This window comes from Palaemon carinicauda, chromosome 4, assembly GCF_036898095.1.
Source record: "Palaemon carinicauda isolate YSFRI2023 chromosome 4, ASM3689809v2, whole genome shotgun sequence".
Lineage (NCBI taxonomy): Eukaryota > Metazoa > Arthropoda > Malacostraca > Decapoda > Palaemonidae > Palaemon > Palaemon carinicauda.
The window spans coordinates 176,610,549-176,635,368 of NC_090728.1; the positions used below are offsets into that span (position 1 = coordinate 176,610,549).

At 36.9% G+C, this 24,820-nt stretch overlaps 1 protein-coding gene across 2 annotated transcripts in view; it reads left to right on the forward strand.

The window, feature by feature from the left end:
* The window catches only part of LOC137640225 (microtubule-associated protein Jupiter-like), a 77,753-nt gene that overhangs the window by 26,116 nt on the left and 26,817 nt on the right, over nt 1-24,820 (forward strand). The window contains exon 1 of one of the 2 annotated variants that reach the window (XM_068372789.1): nt 19,851-20,344. The exons of the other annotated variant lie outside the window; for it this stretch is intronic. Coding sequence (XP_068228890.1) covers nt 20,283-20,344 — 62 coding nt within the window. The 5' untranslated portion in view covers nt 19,851-20,282. Of the gene's footprint in view, nt 1-19,850; nt 20,345-24,820 lie in introns of those variants that run through there. 2 annotated transcript variants of the gene reach the window in all.

Genomic DNA, 24,820 nt, shown 5'->3' on the forward strand with positions numbered 1-24,820 from the left:
CTAGTTCAAATCCAGATCTGAAATTGCTGCATTGCCGTATTGACTGGCTTCCATTGTCTGGCACTGCTTCTTCACTGAAATTGTCAGGGCTCTCTCTCTCTCTCTCTCTCTCTCTCTCTCTCTCTCTCTCTCTCTCTCTCTCTCTCTCTCTCTCTCTCTCTCTCTCTCTCGTGGCTGTATATTTAAACAACCAAATTATTACAGTAATCAATTGAAGTTGAACGTTGTATGGTGAGCCTAGAAATAAAGATAGCCGTATCCAAGAGTAATAAGAAACCACGTGGTGCCAGAATGCAAGCAACGACGTGGAATCCTTGAGTGAACATGGGAGAAAGTTAGCAAGCGCCCTTCCATGACTGGCCGTGCCCTTGACCAGTTCCCATCACCAAATCGGTCATCCTCTTCCATTTTTGGGATGCGGGGATCAGGCAAGATTTGACCTCTAAAGTTTCGTTGAACTCATGAAATATTTATTTTTAGTGAATTTTAATTTTTAATGGTTTTAGACTACACGGTGTTTTTTTAGTGTATTGGATTTTAGGACTTAAATTTTTATAGGTGTGTGTTTGTAATGGTTTATAGACTTTATAGACTTATGCAGCAAGAACCTGTTCTGGCGAAAGTTAATTTTTTAAAAGACAGCCCTAACGCTCGTGCGTTTCTGTTTGTCCAGGATATAAAGGAAATGGTGATAGCTATTGTAAATGATTCATAATCAAATTTTCTTCGTTCATATCAGAGTTTTAAGATTTCCAATTACAATTAGAAAAAAAATCTAAGTTTCCTATCTAATCAAGCAGTCCTTACTTACTTACTCAGTAAATTTGTCTTCAATGTTCTTGAAACTACAATAGATATAACTTCAATAATGCTTGTAAAAATATCAATTTATACCACATTAGGCAATAAATGTTTCATCGTCCCCACGAAATTTAATCATAGCTGGAAGATACTCCCACCACAAATTTAACGGAGATCCATTAGGAAAATCATTTTGGCTTTGTTGATGTGGCTACTAAAATTGAATGGACGATGTGTAGTTTTAGGTATGTTTACGAACATTTTTTCTTATTCTACTTGAAAGTTATGAAAGCATTTAAGAATAGGTGTTTAGGAACAAAACTTGGATTAAAATGGAAATTTGGGCAATTAACGCTGGACTTTTATTGTTACATGGAAAAAAGTTAACCACCAGTAATACCAAATATGCTTTGTCAGTATCATGGGGTCTCTCATTTAATTCTCTTATTAAAAAAGTGAGTAGTTTTTTCCTTTTTTTTTTTTTTTTTTGCAACTTATCAGGCCATTAAAAATTTGTACGGTCTACCATGCTAAGTTTGACCGTTTTCTTTGATAGTATTATAGAAAATGGATTTTAAAATATCGAGGCAAACTCAAAGGATTTTTTTATGCTTCGTGTTTGGATATGCAATAAACATGTATTTATGTTTATTTCACGTTAACGGAAATTGGTAATCTGATAATAAATGCTAGTTGAATTATAAAATTTGGTAAAGTTGTATTGTATAAAATTTCAACCGTTTTTTTTTTTTTTTTTTTTTTTTTTTTTTTTTTTTTTTTTTTTTTTTTTTTTTTTTCTCAAATTGTGGATTTTAAGTGTGGGTTTTCTTCGTTGTGTCAATGTACTGTACAAATACTTATCCTTTCATATTTTGAAGAGCAGTCTTTTTATGGTGTACTTTTCATAAGTTAAGTTTTTATATTCATTACAGGTAACATTAGCTCTAATTATAGTTTTCATCGGCTGCCAGATTTATATCATGCCTTTTATCCATCAAATATATTCTTTTAAACTTTAACCTATATTGGAATTTTTTTGACCCACGTTTCAATGCTTATTGGAATTTCACGACTCGATGACAGTTTCATCAGATCAGTTTTTTCTTGCTTGAGGGTACACTCGGGCACTTATTTTTTTATTATTTCTTATTCTTGTTTTTATTTAAGTTTTGTTTATTCCATGCATTAAAAGAATACTTTGCCTTTAAATGCCGTATAGTATATATTTCCTTAGTTTATTTCTTGACACCAGTTTCCTAAGATGCTTTCTTTTAGCTTTTTTGATGATTTCAGTAATATTCTGCACATCACCTCAATGAAAATTTTTAGAAATTTTCACCACATTTTATAATTTTCACTAATTGGCTACGTTTTCCTGGCGAATTTTAGTTTGACTTTAGTACCAACTGCCGAGCAAGAGTTGATTTCTAGACGTCACGTTCTCTCTCTCTCTCTCTCTCTCTCTCTCTCTCTCTCTCTCTCTCTCTCTCTCTCTCTCTCTCTCTCTCTCACTTTTTTTAAGTTATTTTTTTCCCACTTTAAAGACTTAGTAATGCAAGTAGTGGACCAAATGTATTTTAGTTGGTAGTCAGAAGATTTATATGGAAGCATCACTCATGTAAATGTTAAATTTTAATGTAATCTCAATACCAGAAATCCCTATTCTATATGTTGCTTTATAAATAATGTATAATACCCTATGTATTTATTTGGAAATAAAGTATTATTATTATTATTACTACTACTCTCTCTCTCTCTCTCTCTCTCTCTCTCTCTCTCTCTCTCTCTCTCTCTCTCTACATTTCCGTGTTTCATTTTATCTAGGATGCTGCTAATTTAAATTTTCTTTATTATGGAGAAGTGTTATTTTAGGCTGTGATTACAATCAGGTATTGCGGATAAGTTGGAACGTTGCAATTACTTTGTCTTGAATTTGACTGTCGACCAATGAAAACCAAATTGGTCGAAAACATTATTCCCACAATCTCTTAAAAGAATTTTGTGTTTTCAAGGTTTTCTTGACAAAAGAGCAAGTTCAGAATATATTTTTAAGATTAATCTAGTTGAAATTTCATGATTTTAAAGTAATTATATACTCGTTTAAAAGTAATTAGTCGCTCGGGATGTTAATCTATTGAATAACTTGTGGTGTTAGGCAATGTTAATTGTTAAACTCTAATTTTGTTGGTTTTCCGAATGTGGACTTTTCAACTTGATAGATTGTACATACATTTTTAGTCTGACATTTATGAACACTAATAAATCATAGGTTATATTCATAATTTTATTCATAATTGTGGCAAGATTAGCAACAGCTCTGTAGATCAATAAAAGTGTTGTGCTCTTCATTTTTCTACTTGGTACTGTACCACATATATGGATTTGCTTAGGAGTAACAGATTTCGTCCCCTTTATTTCAGTTAAACTAACCATGCTTTTAATATTAATAGTTCTTAATATACTGACTTTTAACGTCTTGATTTTTATCTTCACAGGTAAGATCGTTAGAATCACGTTGTTCTGAACTGCATTGTCGCAGAAAGGTAAGTGATATATTTAACTTGATTTGGTATTATTATGGCTATGCATCACGGGTAGACTGGTTGAGGTATTCTGAATAAGATTACACTTTAGTGATGATTTCCTAATGTTGCCGGGACTGAAAATTATCTGGATTGTAGAATATCTAAATGTTTGCGGCGAGAGATGCACTTTATGAAGGTCATAAGGTACACTACCTTAAAACTCTCTCTCTCTCTCTCTCTCTCTCTCTCTCTCTCTCTCTCGATAGAGAGTTAGATGTATGTCATTTGCCTTGTTTTTTATCTTTTTTGTTCCAGGTGACTCATCAGTCATCCTTTTGACTAAATAGATACAAGGTCTCTCTCTCTCTCTCTCTCTCTCTCTCTCTCTCTCTCTCTCTCTCTCAATTGATCAACATAATGAAAAATATTAAACCTCGTTGTAGCTCTCTATTGAGCGATAGGTGATCTGGGAGCCCAGTTACAGAACTTCCTCTTTTATTTAATCAGCCCCAGAGTCATATCGGTTACTACAGGAAGATCAGTCTATGGGGGTTGATTCCTCGTCGTCGTCATATTCGACGTAGAAACCTGTCAAGCGCAGGAATATTTTCTCTACGATTTTTTGTAGCGCGGCCATATCCTCCAATGCAACCTCGTAAACGGTTTCAATGCAGATGTTGTTTGATCCGGTTGAAGAGAAACTACGATTGTTATTTCGACGTTGTTGATTACTATCTCTGGACATCGCTAATTTTGCTCTCTAATTTGAGAAAACAGCTATATTGGATATTTGAATTTTGCATTTCCCCAACATGGTCACTTCTTATTAAGAGTTTTAGCAAAGTCATTGACGGATTGGCTACTGAGAAAATGTTCAGAAATATGTGCGAGATGCAATCTTAACTGCGCACTTATTCATCATATACACTACAGCTGAATATAATTATGTAATAATGAATAAGAAAAACTTTTAACATATCTTGTACGATTAATAGTGGTGAAACAAAGCTGTATCCACGTAGGAAAAAATGCTGTAAAACTTGATACAACTGAAAAATAAAGATCGGTTAAATTTTCAAAGCTAAACCCTTTAAACCTGAAGGCCTTTGTCTTCAATATCATCTCTACCATAGAATGGGTGTTGAAAGTTCTCAACCTCTACTAAACGATGGCTGTGATTGACCGTGCCTCATCATTCCCACTCCCTCTCTTTTGTCGTCATTCCCACTCCCTCTCTTTAACTTAGGGCAATGCCTCCCACGCTGCCTTTCCAACGTAATTAACCAAGACTTGGAAATTAGAAAATTCTCGTACAACCTCATGATACAAAATTGCGGTTTTGCCGGTCATGCCAATCGTATCTAATTCCAAACTCAGATATGAATGCATTTAATACCAAATAAGAAATTCTTTAATTCGTATATGAAGTCTCTCTCTCTCTCTCTCTCTCTCTCTCTCTCTCTCTCTCTCTCTCTCTCTCTCTCTCTCTCTCGATGCGGCCGTGTCGAAATGTAATCATTCTCTTGGAGAATTTTTTTAAAGGGTCGTCTTCGCTTTGAAGATTCAAACAACAGCCCGGAAATGAGACAGCAATTAGGGCTTGAGAATCTTCGTGTCTTGAGAAAGGTTTTAATGGAGTCCTTTCGTATGACTTTCCTTGGCCTTTGCTCTTTATTTCCATTTTCTTTTTATTTTCTCGAAGTTGGTCCAGCTGCCTTTTGGTTCCCATAAACTTAGTTCCTGTGATCTCTCTCTCTCTCTCTCTCTCTCTCTCTCTCTCTCTCTCTCTCTCTCTCTCTCTCTCTCCTGTGTGAGAGAGAATAGCGGTATAATTGGCATAAAAGGATTTGTTGGGTTTCTTTAAGAGTTAATTTTGTTTTTCATTCAGGGTCGTGCGTGCGTTTACTCCTACTGAGACCTGGATCCCGCCAAACGCCGAATTTCCTTTTGAAAGGTTTTGGCATGAAAATGAGCACTGGTGTGTGTCATGACATAGAAAATTCACGTGAGGTGAACCGGAACCATTTTGTTCTACTGCTTATACTTTACATCTTCAACCAGTTGTTTGCTCTCCAAAACATCCGAGATCTTCCTTGCAAGCCTTTCTGCACACATATATCAATATCATGTTTGTTTCTTCCTTGGAATTGTCCCAATATATATAATTTATACTTACATTTTATTCTGTTGCACTTTCCTTACATATTTTCCTATTCCCATGTATTCCCACAGGTGCACCATTCTTCCGATCATCTTTCATTGCGCATAACTTCTCCCCTTGGACATGCATAACTTTGGGTGCTTTCTCCATTCACGTACCCCTTCCCTGTCACTCCTGTAATTTAAACAAGCCCTAGGGCACTCCCTCCCCCCACGTGTACCGCCCTTGGCTACTTAATCTTTCACGCCTGTCTCCTTTAGGTCATTTCCCTAGCACAGGACTTTGACCGTTTTCCTTTACTAAGTGGCTGCGATTGGCAGCTTATTCAGTCAAAGAAATGACTTAACTTTGGTTCTCTTCTCTTATAAGAACGCCTTACCTTAACCACGTTCCCCTCCGTTTTCCTCTACCCTTAGCTATTGTATTTCCTTCCCATGGCTTTTTGCCCTTGACGGCTTTCCCTTCAAGCATCTGCTCTTGCCTTATTTCCTTCCAGACATGCCTTCTCTTGCGAATTTTCCTTGTCTGTTTCCTTCCAAGACTGCTTTTCCGATCACTAAGCTGCAGCTCGTGGCAACATTCCTCAATTACTGTCCACCCTGTGCGGGGATGGTGCCCCTAGCGAACGTCAAGTGGCACACTAAAGATATTACTTCAAAGGTGTTTGCAGCGTCCTTTCGACCTTTAACTCCACTCACTTTTTAGCCTTTATACCTCCATTCTCAATTCTTTATCTTCATCTAGCTACCCAACCTCTTTTAACTAAATAATGCAACTACGGGGTTTTCCCCTCCAGTTACATGAGGTGCTGAATGGCCTCCCAGGTCCCAGTGTTGGGCCTTATGGCCCAAGTTCATGAATAAAATCTCAAATAACTTCCTTCATGACGCTTTCGTATGCCGAACAAAAACTTTGATTTTTCCCTCCTAGGAAATGTTAGAGGTTTAAAAGTTTCTTTGTGAACATTTGATGCAGAAGACTGATGATTGCACTCTGCCCTAAGCTCTCGAGACCGGACATGTACACATTATTGACTCACATAATCCCTCACCGCCTAAGCTAAGACCCCGGGGAACCAGGTGATGGCCACACACACCGCCTGAACCTGTGCCCAATTAACCCTCCATATGTTCAAATGATTCAAACTTGCAGCAAATGTTTTTATGTTGAACAGGCTGGCATAAGTCTTTTTGTAGTCTGAAATATCTGCTTTGATGTTACAGTTCTTAAAATATTTTATTTTAATTTATTATTTCTCTGATCGTTTATTTCCTTATTTCTTTTCCTCACTGGGCCATTTTTCCCTGTTGGACCCCTTGGGCTTATAGTATCTTGCTTTTCCAACTAGGGTTGCAGCTTAGCTATTGAATAATTATAATAATGATAATAATAATAATAATAATAATAATAATAGTAATGATAATGATATCTAGCTTACAAGAATGGTAAAAGCAGCGTTCACTAGTGGAATCTATGAAGTCTTTAGCACAGTTCGAACTATGGACACAGATTGAGAGTTCACCAGATTCCATTAATCTACCATAACCCTCTTTGGCCTTTCATATTATTATTATTATTATTATTATTATTATTATTAGTATTAGTATTATTACTTGGTAAGCTACAACCCTAGTTGGAAAAGCAGAATGTTATAAGCCCAGGGGCCCCAACAGGGAAAATAGTCCAGTGAGGAAAGGAAACAAAGAAAAATAAAATATTTTAAGAATAGTAACATAAAATTAGATATTTCGTACATAAACTATAAAAACTTTAACGAAACAAGAAGAGAAATTAGATAGAAAAGTGTGCCTGAGTGTACCCTCAAGCAAGAGAACTCTAGCCAGACAGTGGAAGACCATGGTACAGAGGCTATGGCACTACCCAAGTCTAGAGAACAATGGTTTGATTTTGGAGTGTCCTCCTAGAAGAGCTGCTTACAATAGCTAGAGTCTCTTCTACCCTCACTAAGAGGAAAGTAGCCACTGAAAAATTACAATGCAGTTGTTAACCCATTGAGAGAAGAATTGTTTGGTAATCTCAGTGTTGTCAGGTGTATGAGGACAGGAAAATCTGTAAAGAATATCGGCTGAGGTTGACTCCTTCAAGTACACGCTTGTTTTCATCCCAAACTGTTTTTATCTCATAACATGTTGGCATAGCTTATTGGAGGAAATTGTAATACTGATAATGTGTGTTTATTGTTCCATATCTTGTACATTTTCAGTATTGTAAAGGCCTGACTAATCACTGTCTCTTTAAATTTCTTCAATAAGTCAATTTCACGCTCGCGTTTTAGTTTTTCTCAAACCCTGTCTAAAATCTCATTTTAGGACTAAGGATGGAAAGATATAATTACATATCTTATTTCAGTTGTATTTAAAGCATTGAAACATTGTTGTACCATTAAGTTGACTTATGTATAGCAAACGTGTAGTTTTTATTTGTCATTTAGTAAAATTTGCTGATTTTTTTTAATGTATGTTTGGAACAACTATTAATCATTCAGTCGCATTTCTTTTACCATTTACATTATATGTAAGTAAACTATTTCCCGCTGTATATAGTGATTATATTTGCAATTTGTCCCCGTATGATGAACTAACTGAACTAACAAAACACAACAGGATGTGATACAAATAGTATACACATTTTTCAAGAGTATTCTTTTATCAAAAACTACGAAGGTACTAATGAAAATTGATATCTCCAGAAAATCTATTTATGACATCTTAGGCAAAATCGCAATTCTCTCTCTCTCTCTCTCTCTCTCTCTCTCTCTCTCTCTCTCAAGTGGGTTAACACTACTACTAAATGTGTGTTTCTTGGTTTTAGTGTAAATTTTCAACTTTAAAGTATAAAGTATGCATTAAAAACAATTGTTGGAACTGTGGAGATGAGGGAAAAGGCAACTACTGACGTCTGTGAAGTCAGGAAAAGTTTGAGTGATAATTTTAATTCTTAATCATCGAGTGACTTCATACTCAACAGTCTGGCATTTGTTTCATAAACCGGGTTTGTAAGGAATGTCGCAACCTGATAACACAAGGGGGTTTTGGTCATGCTAGAAGGTTTTAGCATTTTTGGGGGGTCGGGTTAAATTGAATGATGTGCATGGCGGTAATGTGATTTAATCACAACGAAATTTTTCTATTGATAAACTACTCTTAATATGAATATTAAAAGTTTTCTTAGGATTTGCAATCAATATTAGTAGCTAAGAATTCAATCAAACTTGATATAAGCAAAGAATAGTCTATAAATTGCAGTTTTCGACTGATGAATTGTCTACTTGCAATGCGTTCACGGGATTATTCTCTTAATCATCCCAGTCCATTAGCCTTTATTAAGAAAGTTTTTTTCCCATATCTTTATTCACTCTTCTTTCTTAACTCTTATAAGGGAGCTCCCCCTTCATTGACTTCCTGTAAACTGTAGCATCGTTTTACAGGACTTACTCTCCCACCCTGTACCATCCCAAAGCCAACCCGGGCTAGACTTGAGTCACCGGAAACCAGGACTTCCTGTACTGGGAAGGAAAGGAAGACCTTGAACATAACCCAATAAACTCAGTAGGTAATTTGTGTCGGGTCTTTTCTCACCTTTTTAAACATACATGTGTAAAGGTTCTTTTGGTTAGATCTTGACGTTATTTATGACCTGTTCAATTTGTCAACTTGGCGTTATATAAAATATGTTTGGTTTGACAACTTGGCTGTATATACTTATATAAAACCTGTTTATCTTGTCAATTTGACTTTATATAAATGTTCAGTTTGACTGTTACTGTTTTCCTGGTAGATCCCTGGTATTATTATTATTGTTATTATTTGCTAAGCTATAAGCCGAGTTAGAAAACCAGGATGCTATAAACCCAGGAGCTCCAATATGGAAAAATAATCCAGTGAAGAAAGGAAATGAACTACGAGAAGTAACGAACAACATCAAACATTTTAAGAGCGATAACAATGTACATCTTTCACATGTAAACTATAAAAACTTTAAAAGAGAGAGAGAGAGAGAGAGAGAGAGAGAGAGAGAGAGAGAGAGAGAGAGAATTGTGGCAAGAGACCATGGTACAGAAGGTGAGGCACTACCCAGCACTAGAGAACAATGGTTTGATTTTGGACTGTCCTCCTAGAAGAGCTGGTTACCATAGATAAAGTCTTCTACCCTCACCAATAAGAAAGTAGCCACTGAACAATTAGTGTGCAGTAGTTAACCTCTTGAGTGAAGAAGTATTGTTTGGTAATCTCAGTGTTGTCAAGTGTTTAAGAACAGGAGAATGAGGAAAGAATATGCCAAACTATTCGGTGTATGTGTAGGCAAAGTTAAAGTGAGCCGTAACCAGGGAGATTGATCCAATTTAGTACTGTCTGGCCAGTCAAAGAACCCAATAACTCCAGCGGTAGTATCTCAACGGGTGATTGGTGCCCTAACCAACCTATTAGCTCAACTAATATAAACCGATAATTTAGGGTGTCTGCAAAATATTGTTGCGATTACTTTGAGCCAAAGCGATATGCATTTTTTCTCCATTTCGAAATGGTAAGGAAATATCCGTAATGAGCAAGAATAGGAACCGTTTTATGGTGGTAGGTTATATTAGCCAAAACTGTGTTAATAAGGTTCTTTTATACGTTAAATGTTATAGTTTTCTTAAATTATAAATCAAATGGATCTCGACGTTTGTCCATGTTAGTATATTAGGTGTCCAGTTTCGCGCAAGATTTTCTATTTTCAAATTACTCATGGTTTTGGCATGCAGATAACTGCTTCTCTGAGAACCTGTTCATATTAGTTTCACTGAACAAAGCGGAAATAAATTTCCGAAATTTAGATTTGTCATACGCGCATGAGCAATGTTTGTCAGAGAATCTTCTGACTCATTTTCAGGTGATGTCGAAACGCCAGTTTGCTACTGCTGTTGGGACGTTCGTGAATCACGTTTGGATTTGTTAAGTGACCGCGTTGTGAAATCAGAGCTTTTGGGACAGGGTGGAGGGTGGGTGTTGGGAAAGGAAATATTTCTGTAGTGATCGCGATCTCTGGTTTCAGGAAAGGACTTTTAAGTCTTTTAAGGTCTAGTAATTTCTGAAAAAAAAGGGTATCGCGAAGTTCTAACACACTGCTATCTGAGCGGCACATGTTCCACTCTTGTTAGGCGTCCGGTAGGGGTCGTAGCTATAAAAAAAGTTTGTAAAGATAGGATGGGAGTGAGAAACCATTCATATATTCTCTCACAATATTAGGCAGAGTTTTGTTCAATACCGCTGGGTGGTGGAGCCAAATAGGCATGTGCCTTTCAGACATTGCCGTTAACCCAAACCACTTTGTATATTTCTGTACAGTGAGACTACTTGGTTGTAACGGTGGTTGGGAAGAGTGAACATAGTGTAATCCATGTTGCATTGAAATATAAATCGTCGTATGGAAACTGGAGTGGTTTTACTAGTTGGCCCCCGAGCCGGTTTTTTATATAAATACAATTTTCATTCTTAATATGGTTTATTCCGTTTTTAATTAAAGGGTTAGCTTGAAACATAAAGCACGAGAATTAAGAATGGTAGCACGTTAGATTGGCTAGCAGTACTCGTGACGAATTGAAAAGTAAATTTCCCGATGACTACGAAAATTTGTATATCAAATACTTTTTATTTTAATCATATTTTGTAATTAACAGCGATGTAATCAATTCAGAATAGTGGGTAAGCTAACGCACTCTTATTTCAAAGCATATGTCTGCTTTTACAAACTTTCGTACCATTAAAAGGTGGAAAGATTGGCCATCAACGCAGCCAATAAATCATTCGGAAATAATCTGGAAAAAACAATTGATCATCCTCCCCAATAAACGTCGGCATTAGAAAAGTCAAATGTGGTTTCGGTTTTAAGGGAAATTCTCGTCCGGAGGCCAGTATGTGGTGGCCGTGGTCTTGAGCCTGTGGATGCTGCTGCAATAGGGAAGAGATTGGCATTGTATAAAAAGTAGATATTGCTGGTCGAAAGTATAATATTGTCAGCTCAAGTTTTGTAGAGTTGAATAGCAAAAGTGACGTGCTTGATGATAAGATTGTCTATTTCCTAGTCTATTTGGAGGTTGCGGTTAGCAACTGCCCAATTCCGGTTGTGCACGTCTGGTCGAACCGAGGCCTATTTGCTGTGCTTCGGTCATCAGTAGGAATACTGACTTAGATAAATTAAAATCTCGTTTAGAAATTTGAGAAAGCTGCTGTTTAACCATGAGGTTGTCTGTTGAATATCAGTTAACTTGTCATTGCTTTGTGCGGCTTGAATTTTTTCCCAAAGAACAATTATTGTTCATTTTTCTTTCAAGGATAGGATATGATATTGTATTAACACACTTTTTTATTTACTGATGCAGTTATTTTTCATTAGTGTTTTTTCCATGCCCCAATAGGGTACACGAATCGTGTCCAATAACTTAGGAACAGTTGGTTAAGAGGTGAAGCATTTTAAGTTTGCATTGATGGAAGGAACGTTAATTATGTTTTTATTGAAACATTTTGCATCCCTTAGTACATACATCATCATAATAAAGTATTTTGGATGCTGAAGTTTTTAATGATCTTTATGTTCACAATAATATGAGCCGTTAAGGAATATATTGTACTACTGTATGTCAAGTCTTACTACTCAGGGTGTGTGAAGGAAACTTTAGTAATGCAATATTTCCAAGGTAAAAATTTTGATTTTATATGACAAGTAAAAAAAAAAACCATCTTCGCGCGCTGAAATGATTGTAACTGGCATGAAAATTATCTTTTTTTTCTGAGAAATCTTAGGACTTCAAAAGAACAAACTAGACGTGTCCATCTGGGTGTCTGCATGCAACGGGATCTGAAAAGACCTTGGTGACAATTGGCTATTGTCAGAATTAATTCTTGAAGGAATCTATTTTTTATAAGATTTTTTTTTTTTTTTTTTTTTTTTTTTTTAAATTTTTTTTTTTTTTTATAAATCCATCCAAGCTGCTTCGTTATTAAGGGAGAATTTCCTTAGTCATGCGTTTTTAAATTTCCAGTCATATGAACGTATAATTTCAAGGTAGAGCTGAATTACAGAGCACAGTGAGTAACGCTATTTATAGCGAATCACAATTTAAATGGCCTTATCAGGATATTGTAATATTGAAGAAAAAGTAATGAACATGGTCAGGACAGAAATAAATGTACATTAGGAATAACAGAATGAATCCCTAGATATTGAAAAAGAAGCAGGGGAAGGAAGAGAAGACGATATATTGACAAGCGAAGAAAATTTGCCGGTATAGACAGGCATTGAAAGACAATACAGACGAGCCTGGTAGGACATGTCGGAGACCTTTGTCCTGCATTGGACTAGTCATGACTGATGATTCAACTACGCCTCAGTTTAATAAGGATTCCAAGGTGTGAAGAGCTATTAAGGTTGAATAAATATGCAAGTTAAATAATAAACAAACCATCTGTTAAAGAGTTAAGGTCGGTAAACGTTGCCTCAGTTTTAAGGCAACAAAAAATTCTTTGTAGAGGCCACCAAATCCACATTAAAAGTTTGGGGTCTGTTCTTAAACTCTGCTGATTTTCCCCTGCTATTATCTTCAGCTATGCCAAGATGAAACTCCTCAACCATTAGTGAAGACCAGTGTTGCAAAGCAACTTATCTCATTAATGTGTGTATACGTATTTATTTTACTGTATCAAACGGGGCTTAATGTCAAATCCTGCGGGTGGAATCAAATTTACCTACAGTAACTTTGACATAAATCTCTCATAGTTTATATATGCAAGATTATTTATTTATTTTTTTTTCTTTTTGTTCTTAAGATATTTTATACTGTTCATTGCTTCTCTTGTTTGTTTGTTTCTTTATTTCCCCCCATCAATGGAGCCCCTGGCCTTATAGTATCCTGTTCTCGCAACTATGGTTATAGATTAGCTATTGGAATCATAATACTTTTCAGAATAGTTAATACGCAGGCTTTCGATGCTGTGGACTTCTCTAGATAGTTCCCTAATTCCTCCCCAACTTTTCTTCCTTTATTACAAGTTTTTATTTTTAATCTTTTTGACTTAGGGTGTGGTAAAGAGTATATCAGTCAAGTTTTCGAAGTCACGGGGAACAATCTATATACTGTACAGTAAACCTTCGACCACCAACTTTATCATATATCAAAGGTGTCCCATCCTTTAGTCAAGGGACATAAAACGAAAGAATTGTGCCTAGTCCGTATTATTGTAATTTTCTTATAACATACAGTATTTAGACAATTGATCCATCTTGTTTGCTGTTGCTAGTGAAGCCATGCATCTTCATTTATTGTGTATAATCGAGGAATACCTTTTAAAGTTAGGAAGACGGAAAGGCTTCACGAAAATTATTATAAAAATGCTACTTGAATTTAAAGTCCGAATGTATAAAGGTTAGTCATCGTATCCAAGGTTTGTAAATGACCAAATATTGTCAAAACAAGCATGAACACGACTACTTAGGCAAATAGGTTAGATTTACTTCTCTTAAATACCTTGCCGTTTAAAATATTATGGCAATTTTAGATCGGGTAAGTAAGACTGAGTATCATGTCTAGGCCATTTTCCTTTGTATATTGGAGGAGAATTACATATAAAATGAGGACGTGAAGGGAAGGGAGGGAAGCCTTGTATGATTTAGAGGGGGGAGGGAAGCACCTGGGTTTGACCTACTCTTGATTTCTCACACACAAGCATCACTCGAGTGACAAGGTGTTTTCTTAGATATTGGAAGACATGACTTTGGGAAGGGTTGGGGGATTTTTCTCTCTCTCTCTCTCGCTCTCTCTCTCTCTCTCTCTCTCTCTCTCTCTCTCTCTCTCTCTCTCTCTCTCTCTCTCTCTCTCTCTCTCTCGTCTACCAAAATAGGAAACGTGGTGGCAGCTACGTTGCATCTTCGAAATGAAAAATAGCCTTCATGAAATGCCATGTAAAGAGGCGCGTCTTAAACTTTATTTTTATACCGAACAAGAGATCGTAGTAGTACAGTATTTTTATACGTTGTGAAGTTTTCGCGAATGGATCGAAAATAAGTGAGTTGTGCAATTGTGTCCTCAAAATAATTGATATTCTATTACTTGTGGTGGAGGCTTTTGTTAAAATACTTTCATCCAGAGTCAATCGAAATCGATATTACGCCATTTAGTGTAGAATGGTACAGTACTCAACGAAGCTACTTCAGTTTGCACATCTTCAGCTAATCTTTCTCGAAGAACGTAACTCCAATAAACTTCTATTGAGCATTTTAGAGAAACTTAAAAAAAAAAAAAAAACAGTAAATATTTTTGTTCTAATTTATTTTGTAAATATTCCCTGTCGTTTTTGTTGTATTTCAAGTAATGTAATCACAAAATATAAATTATGGAAAGGAAAAGCTGCCATGGTTGAAAAGAATTAGTCTTGCGTGATGTTTGAACATCCAGTGTGATCTCGTAAAGCCCATTGTTTACTCTGTTTTACCTTTTGTTTTGAAGTATATTTCAGAGGGATTTTAGTTCCAGGATTTTTGTTTTTGAAGGAACAGTTTCCCCTAACAATATTCAAGAAAACACGAGGAAGAATTTTGTCATAAGTTTTCATTAGTTTGGGATTGCAGATTTTTTGGGTTCTCTCTCTCTCTCTCTCTCTCTCTCTCTCTCTCTCTCTCTCTCTCTCTCCTCTCTCTCTCTCTCTCTCTCTCGGAGGCAGGTGGTGTCATTCAAGTGAAACGATCACATTGAGTTTTTGTGCCGAAGAGACTAGATATTTTGACCTGTCTCCCTCCCCTCCACCCCCCCCCCCCTGCAGGGCCTAACTCAACCCTCTTCGGGGTATAAATCCGTAGAAGGATTTTACCACTTCCGGGCATGCTTGGTCATCTTAGCAGAACAATGGCTGTGTTGAAGCGGAAAATGCGCTTCCTTCGTTAAAATTGCTTTGGCTTTGTGTAATATTGCCTGAAGTTTTCCTTGTCTAAATCATCGAAAGATCTTTAATGCCCAACTTTTAAACTTCACATTCTGTATTCTTATATAGTGCAATATGTTTAGTTTTATCATCTATTGTAATTAGCTTTTTATCTTATGACTTCAAGGTTTTGATTTGAGAAAAGATGACTATAGATTTCGGAAACTGAATGGCCAAACTACAAACCAAGTTCTAAAAACAGGAAGTCTACAACAGCTGTGCGGTCTACTAAAATCTTCATTACCTAGCAGGTGTCTTCCCCTTCAAAGAAACCTGCCATGGTGACAAGTGTAATATTTGAAGTGACAGGACAAAAGTTACCGCGAACTGTATAGAAAGCGTAAAGGATATGATATTGTATGTTGGTTCGTAATTTTAAGATTTTATACTATTATCGTTGGACAACGTGTAAAACTTAGAGATATAAATTTTACAGTATCTCTCTCTCTCTCTCTCTCTCTCTCTCTCTCTCTCTCTCTCTCTCTCTCTCTCTCTCTCTCTCTCTAAATGTCACGAAACATTATCTGCTATTTCCTCAGTCCACCTTTGTAATAAAGAACTCTGTGTAACACCGCTCAGCCATAATATGGATGTTGTATGTTTGAAGAAGCCATACGCACACAATTTTACATAATTTAATGAATCCTTTTGTTTTTTAAACTGGATAAAGAGGATGTTTGGTATTTTGCTCTTTGTCTTCATCACTTTAAGCTGACTTTCTGTAGCAGTAAGCTTATCAAGAACCGAATGGTTTTGTTATTCTTTTGAGGGCTTACGTTTTCTAGTGTCATAGAATAGAAATAGATAATGTAGTTTCTTCCTGCATATAGCGTAGTCATACAGCTAGTGTTAAAGGGAGAGGTGGTTATAAGATGATGGGGTGGGGACAGGCACGAGAGAGAATAAGATCCTATCCCTCTTTAAAGCGTTCCATGACCACTGACTTCCCCCCCCCCCCCTCCTCCATTTCTTACACCTCCCCCTTCCTCTTTCCGTCCTGCATATTCAGGGAATATTCATAAAAAAATGTAGACTTCAAGTGTGTTTACTTTAGTGTTGGAAGAATTGTGGAGTAGATTTATTTTGTGGGGGAATATTTTAGAAAATTGTTCAGGTGTCTTATTTTAAGTTTGCTTTCCATATTAAAGTCATTAAAAATCAAAATCAGTGTAATAAAGAAAACGCTAAATTGTAATTGATACTGACACCCCAGATGGGCCAAATGAGGGTCGATGGAGTAGTACCGCTAAAAATAAACTGAAGATGAGGCAAGGCAGAAGATAGAACATGTCAATATTGTGATAACTTCATGGGCGTATACGCATACGCTGGAAAACACACTTAATATTTTCAGAGATTGATTGTAAACTGGTATACATGGAGATGATCTTGAAAATGGTACAATATAAACAAATTGGTTGTTGGCAGCGTTTTCTGTAAATTTTTCATAGCATTTGTGTGATTTTCGATTTGGAAATCATGCAGCTATTTCATAATTTGAGAGCTGCAATAAAAAACTTCTGCATAGAAATTTTTAGAAATGATTTTACAAGGATATGTAATTTGCGAACACATTATTATAAAAGCTTGTGTTGCAGTCGAGGTGACCTTTTTTCCTCTGTATAGGAGAGATGGGTGTGGTCAACTTTGGGAAAAAAAAAAACACAAGGTTGGAAAGAGCGCAGACATCGATTTGCAGAATGAATGGATATGTGGTTGCAACCTGTATAACTTTGAAAGGTTATTGTGAGGGGAGAGCACCCACACTGATTGTCTATTAATTGGATGTGTGATCGAAAAGTTGGTGGGTGCATAATAAAACAAAGTGGATAATTAGATTTAATGGTAAATGAAAAATCTTAGCTAATGTCTTAACTTATCGCGGGTTCTTACCAAGACGGTCAATCGTTAACGGGGAAATTTGAGCTGCTGCTCCTGTCAGTCATTTTTCAGAGCATGCTCTAGTCGTAGTACAATAAACAGAGTGCTTCTTCTAGAATGTGTGCTGTACGCTGATAGTGTTTTTAAATAATTACATCCAAACGACCTTTGTAATCCCCTGACATTTTCTCCCGAAGAGTAGTTTCCCCACAGGTAGAAGATGAGACACCTGTGTTTCCATGGATGCATTCGCAAATATTGCTTAAAGTTTGATGAGGATATGGAGGGACCTGACCTTTCAAGAAACTCACTCTCTCTCTCTCCTCTCTCTCTCTCTCTCTCTCTCTCTCTCTCTCTCCTCTCTCTCTCTCTCTCTCTCTCTCTCTCTCTCTCTCTCATGAAACATTGTTGAGGTTTTCTGTCTCTTTAAAGTTTTTGAGATACTGCATTAAATATGAAGGGACTGTCCAATCAATGGTACCTTGCCGCAGGTGTGCGGGCGTGGTGATTTAATTCTCTCTCTCTCTCTCTCTCTCTCTCTCTCTCTCTCTCTCTCTCTCTCTCTCTCTCTCTCTCTCTCTCTCTCTCTCTCTCTCTCTCTCTCTCTCTCTGCGCGTGTTCTCAGTAAATGATTTTAATACCCCCAGGACCTGAATGACTCGCACGACGTGTTACCTTGCAACTTTGTTGTGACATCTATTTGTGATCCAGGATGAGAGCTTGGTCACAAGTCTAGGAAATTATGGCTGCGACTTTGAATACATTTTTATTTAAAAGGAATTTATCGACGTGAACTAGTATTGGGAAATGTTTGGACAGAAGTTTTATTAAAACGTGATAGTTAAGATACTCAGTTGGGAATTGTGAAGGCACTAATCACATTTCGCATGTTAAGGTCTTGAGATGAAAAATGGTCTGTGGTATAAAGAAAAAAATATTTAATACAAGTGAAGCTGTAGGACAATCGAAGGTGAACTGTTCAATTGGATTGGCCGGGGAAAATCCTATCGCCAAAGGTTATACCAGCATTAGGTAACTGGAAATATAGAAAAAAGTAATGGAAAATTCTTTTATTAAAACTGAGGACAAGGCCTTCAGGCACTATTTGCCAACGAAGCCCAAGGTACGTTTTATCCTGGGTGCCCTTGGAACTGAATGCACCTTAATTCTATAGTGGAGTATCCTTTCTAGTGGGCAAGAGAGGGAGGGAGGAGTGGGTCTCACTTCGGTTGGGAAAGAAACAAACAGAAGGGAGTTCGTGGTTGAAAACAGGTCAATGGAAAAACTTGAGAAAATTCTGGTTTATTTTAGAGTTATTGAATAATTTTTTAAATGAAGTCCTTGAAATGTCTAATGGTCTTGACATAGTTAGTTTTAGAATCCTGCCTAGTGGCTGTGCTTGCGACGGCAGATGATGCAAATGCAATGGTAACAGTCGTAGCCGTCAATGTTAGAGAATGGAAATGAAGTTTCACTAATGAGGGAAGGGGATGCATGAAAGGTTTGAGGAGGAGGGGAAGGGGGTGTTGGTGTGAAGGAAAGAAGAGTTGAGGTGTTCCGGGAGGGAGGGGATCCGTTTTGTGTTGGAGGGTAGAGGGAAGGGGGAGCTGTGTGGAGCGTTAGTCGCCGGGAGCATAAAGCCCCCCGTGCTAGACGTCGAAGGCTCAGACGAGCTTCCATTGCAGCGGAGTGAACAGCGTCCGCCCACGTCCCGCCCGCCCTTGATATCCTTTTTCTCTAAAAAAAAAAAGGTGTCACACGCCCGTACGGGTAACGTCGTGTAGTTTTCCCGATAGATCGCGACAGCTAATTTTGTGATATTGAGCAAATAAGGTGTTCCGGACTTGCACGTCTGCACTTGTGATTACATAAAACTGGATATACTTGATGTGCATTATTTTATGGAAAACCTATTCCAGTTTGTTGCAAACTTTTTTTTCCAGTATATTACAGACACTTGAAAAGGGATATTTTAATCTAACTGGAATTGTGGTTAACCCTTTATAAAATTTGTTTGTTTACACGAGTTTCCATTTTAAATTATTCTTTACCTTTGATTTACGAATATAGTTTAGTTATCTGTACTGGTAAGCCTTTTGACTACCATTTGCTTTTGAAGTATTGGTTCCTGTCAGACACACACAGGGTTTCAATGACTGACGAATGACCCCAAACTAAAGCTGGTTTGTCCTCTTGAGGGCTTCTAAGAAGCTTTGTCCTTTGTTAGAATACTTGTTTTATGACGAATTAACGTAAGAGGCCACGGTCAGTTTATTTTTATTTTTCTGTTCTTTTAATAACTTTAAATTCAATCATGCAATATCCAATCTTCTACTTCACACAGGAATAAACTAATACTAAAGACAAAAATTTATGAAGTTTCAAAGACGACGAAAGAAAATACTGAATTTATAAAGTCTTCCACCAAACAATACCCAATACCAGAGGTTTATTCCCCAAAGAATAACACTCGAGAGAAGGGAACTTTGGGGGAAACCGGTGTCGTGTCTTGCCAGGAGTTCAAGACCTGACCTTGAAATCGGAGGATTTACGAACCGGTGACGCTTAAGCTTCTCGCGAAGAAGTCTTGGCTAAAAGGATTTAGCGTTGTTTGCGGAAAACAACACTGCTAGAAATATTTATACAGTGTTGAAAATTTTGAAATTCTGAATGTTGCAGTACACACAGATCTTGTGACGCACGAATGAACTTGGGAACCAATCTAACAAGGGAAAATAAAGAGCAATAGAAAACTAATTAGATTTACTAATTCTAGAACTTCTTCCAGAACTACTTCCACTTCAAAAGATGTGCCAATTGCTTGCCATTAGTAACTGAGAAAGAGACTCGATAGAGAATAGACTCGCTTTAAGTGTGCAGGTGTTATAAACATATGTGCAGTCAAATTTCTCACAGGTGCTAAGTTTTCGTAAGGTCACAATGGCCACATACGCCAGATATCGCCATGTGGAGCTTGATAGAGTGGGCCTGGGCAAGAAAAGGTGAGTTTGTTTCGATGTTGTTTTGTTATCTCACAAGTTAATGGTATTTTTTTCTTAAACTATTTGCCATAGTAACGTTCGACTGTTATGGAAATTAACTTCGGCCATGGTAAGTAATCTGCAGTAAAATAAAACTTTTGGGAAATTCAATCATGCAAATATCACCCTTTATTAAATCAGTCAGTTTTGGCTGGGAAATCCTTCTTTAGTCTACATGGAATCGCGATTTAATATATTGCAGAGATAGCATCACATGGTTACTCGAAAGTGTGTGTGACAGTTATTCAATATAATAGTAATTGCATATTAATATCGGCTTCTTGAACGATGTGGTTGGTTTCATCAACAAAGCTTACACAGACAACGAAATACAGCTGTAATAGTGAAAATATTCCTGCATTCTCAAGTCTGGCCATTCTTGCATCAAATTGTACTAGTGCTTCACTAAGGTGCTTTGTTTATTATTAAAAAGGCTGCTTTACCTTTAAAAAAAAAAAAAATTACTACGCACGTGTCAAATATTTTGAACACGTGTTAAAACTCTTCAGTTGATGTAGCGTTGTAGTTGGATCCATTTTTGGATGGTTCTTACCAAGGTCTATAGGTTCTTAATTTACTGTGCTTATATTATCTTGAAGACTGCAGTTAATCTCGAAAAATATATAGACCTGGTAATTTTTAATGTGTACTGGCGAACAATTTATATACATACGAAATTTAAATCGCGTGTTTAGATTGACATATTGCCTCATGTAAATTGCTCTTTCTGCTTGTTATGCATATGTCAGTAAGGTAAGGCCAGATAGTGCTACGTTGGATCCTCCTCCGGCTGCGGGTCATTTTTCTTATGCCTACACATACACCGAATAGTGTAGCCTGTCTTCACATCCTCTTTTCTCATTCACCTGACAACACTTGAGATAACAGAAAAGTTCTTCACTCAAGGGGTTAACTACTGCACTGAAATTATTCAGTGGGTTCTTTTCACTTTGTAAAGGTAGAAGAGAATCTTTAGTCATGGTAAGCAGCTCTTCTACGAGAAGAGCTCTCCAAAACCAAACCATTGTCCTTTAGTCTGGTATTACCATAGCCTCTATACCATGGTCTTCCTCTGTGTTAGGTTAGAGTTCTCTGGCTTGAGGGTACATTCAGCCACACTATTGTTTTATTTCCTTTCCTTACTGGGCTATTTTCCTTGTTTGATTCGTTGGTCTTAGAACATCCTGCTTTTCCAACTAGAATTGTAGCTTAGCTAGTAATAATCATATGAATGTTATTAATGCATGGTTGATGCAGGCGTCTGAAGGTAAATGTTCTTGCTAAACCCATGTCATCGCTTGTCCATCTTGGCATTATTCAGGCACTATAGTCAATTCTTTTTAGTGTGGCAGATTTAGCTCGGAAAAGTCTTCTGATCGCCGCTGATTGGTTGGATAAGGTAATTCTAACCAATCAGATAGCAGGAAACTTTTCCGAGCTAAACGGGCACCGTTGCCAGTCGGTGCAAATGCGCCTCATTAAAAAAAAATTAGTAAAGTTACTACTGCAGTTGAATTTTCATAAGTGGGGAAGGTGCAATAAATGAGGATTATGATAAACTCGACTGAATCGCTTGTATTGGAGTCAGTTGATTTAATATTAACTTTATGAAATAGGATTAATTGAGGTATTTACTTTAAAAAATAATGTTTATATCTTTCCTCTTAGTGATTACCCTGACGCTTTTAGGGACCGACAACCAAGATTTTTTTTAAGGCAGTAAAATTGAAACCTTTTAACTTTGCTTAGCATGCTTGTGTATGGTAGAATTTCATGCAAGGCTTTCAAGTTAATTAAGATTTGTACATTAACTAATTAAAAATAACATTCGACTGTGTAGTCCCAAAACACAATTGACGGAGGCGTTGTAAGACATCAGATACAATTTCTTGTTTATTTTTTACGAATAAAACAAATAAAAATGGATGTTTTTATAAAAAAAAAAATGGCACGATAAGTTGTGCTGCTTCTAATGACCCAACGGATCATTCATTAAGTTATGTGGAACATACCATGCGATTATAATCTGATATTTTTCAAGGTCACGAAAAAAGTTTTGTAAACATCCATTGGCCATTTCTGCAGGGAAACTGTACTTGACGTGTTCTTATCGCCTTTCTTAAGGAACCTTTTGGTAAGCTGTAACAAGCTACATCCCAAAGTTTTTCATCTATGTGGCTTATAGGATATTTACAGAAATTCACTAGCACATGCCCTTGTCTAATCTGTGAGGGAAAACTCCAATATGAAATTAAAGTACTTTACCGTCTTTGGGCTATGTTGGAAGCGTTTATTCATGCGTGTAGCTCGCACCAAAGTTCTTGAATGAGATTTGACTTAGAGGGTTTCATACCTAAGGATTCTGTCAAATTGATGTAGACTTTACCGAGCTTTAAAGTTTGAACCAGCATATGAATCTGATCCACTGTTCATTCAGCCTCTATAAATTTTCACCACAGATTTTTTTTTTTTTTCAATGTACTCATTTATGTTCATAGCAGTTGTTAATTATGAGTGACTGAACTTTGAGTTCTGTCAATTGCAAACTCTCATTACTTTATGGAGCTTAGTCGTGGAAAATAATTTTAAGTGAGCTGCTCCTCTGATGTTGGGCGTATCATTGCAATTGTCCGGGTCGACTTTCAATTGATTTTATAGAAGCTGGAAAGTTTATTTTCAAAGAGCCCTTGAATGTACTATGACCTGTAAATATACATAATTGTGTAGATATTTCGTGACAACCAGTCACATCTCCAAAGTATCTGTAAGTGGATAGTGCCATAGATGTAGCTCTCGGTACTGAAAGCATTGTTAAGATGTCTTTGCAGTATGCCTACAGGCCCTAGCTGCGACTACTTTTTAGCCTTCAGGCGTCCAAGCTGTAGGTACAATTAAAGCATCTTTGCGGCGTCCTTCGATCCATAGCTTCACTCCCTTTTTTAGCTTTCCGCTTTTCCTCCTTTTCAACTTCCTTTTTTTAATCTTGCTGACCAAATACCCCGCTGTTGTTGCTCATTTGTGCTGACTGGCCGGGCCAAGTATATCATTCTCGACTTAATATTGTGACTTTTTATGCCGCAATCCAATTTGAGTGGGAACTCTTAAAAGATTAAGATGAATAGTCTAGCGTGGCACTTGCCTTTGGTAAATGTGACTTGTAGATTCCATATTTTGTACTAGTTTACCATCAGATGCTTGTGATAGCTAACGTATTTTCCATCGACTCATTGGTACTACAAGTAGATTGAACTTTCTGCACTTGAAAATGTAGTCTCATATCAAGTCATAGGAAAAGGCGACGTTCGTTAGGAACTACCTGATCATATAGGTTATTAGGGTAGTAGGAAAATAATGTCTTATAAGATCCAAAAATGCGCGCTGTATGCAGTTTCGCTATTAATTTAAAACTGTATTGGCAGTATTGTTGTAAAATCGTATTATAAAGATATTTTGTGCTCCATACAATATGGCATTTTGCATGGTCTTGGTCACGAACACAAACTATTTATAATCCTTTATGCTCTCAACATAACTGACGCTTGTAGGGTTTCGGCTATCCGTATGTCATTACGCCATGACGTGGTTTCGATCATGCCGTGCATTCAGATGGTGAATGGCCGTGCAGTCTTCAGTGCTGAGTTTAGAATTAAGTTCTTAAAGTATTCCACTTGATCATTACCGTACACAACGTATTTTCAATACAGGCTTGAAACTTTAAAGGACATTTCAGAGAGGTAAAATCTTTCTGACCGGACTTGCGACAGAATATCTTGATGTGGGGTCATTTATTGTGTTCTGTGGTCGGCCTAGTTCACCTAAATCTTCATGAAATATTCTTTACTTAGCTGCATTGTATTTAAGAGTTCTTGAAATAAATCGGATTATTTTAAGATTTCTTTATGGAAGAGAAAATTGACAACTGTTGAAAACTATACGAAATCTTTTAAATATACGTCTTAACGTCTAGAAATATGACTACTTTAGCATTTATTTTATTTCACTCTACGGGCTGTAGTGTTGCAAGAGCCCGCGAAGCAAGTATTTTATTTCGAGCAAAGGCGAGGCATGAAACGACCATGCAAGAAAGTTATCTGGCAACTGGTTATCTGAACATTGTATGTGATGCAATGCTTTTGAGCCAAGTTAAAACCACGCGTCTCTTCCAAGAACAAACTGTCTAAAACGATGTCGAGAGGGGAACGATTAGGCTTATCTTCCTTTAGAGACATCTTCACTGAAGTGCTGTTGGAAGACAATGGTCGAGCAGATAATATTGGAAACGACTTAAGATTATTCTTTTTAGAGTCTTAATACTTCACATTAGATATACTGTGTGGGAATTAAGTGACTTTTGAGGTCGACTTAAATTCACCGGTTAAAAAATGATTGGGGCAGCGATTTTCCATGTCTAATTTCAAATTATCCATAATAGATACG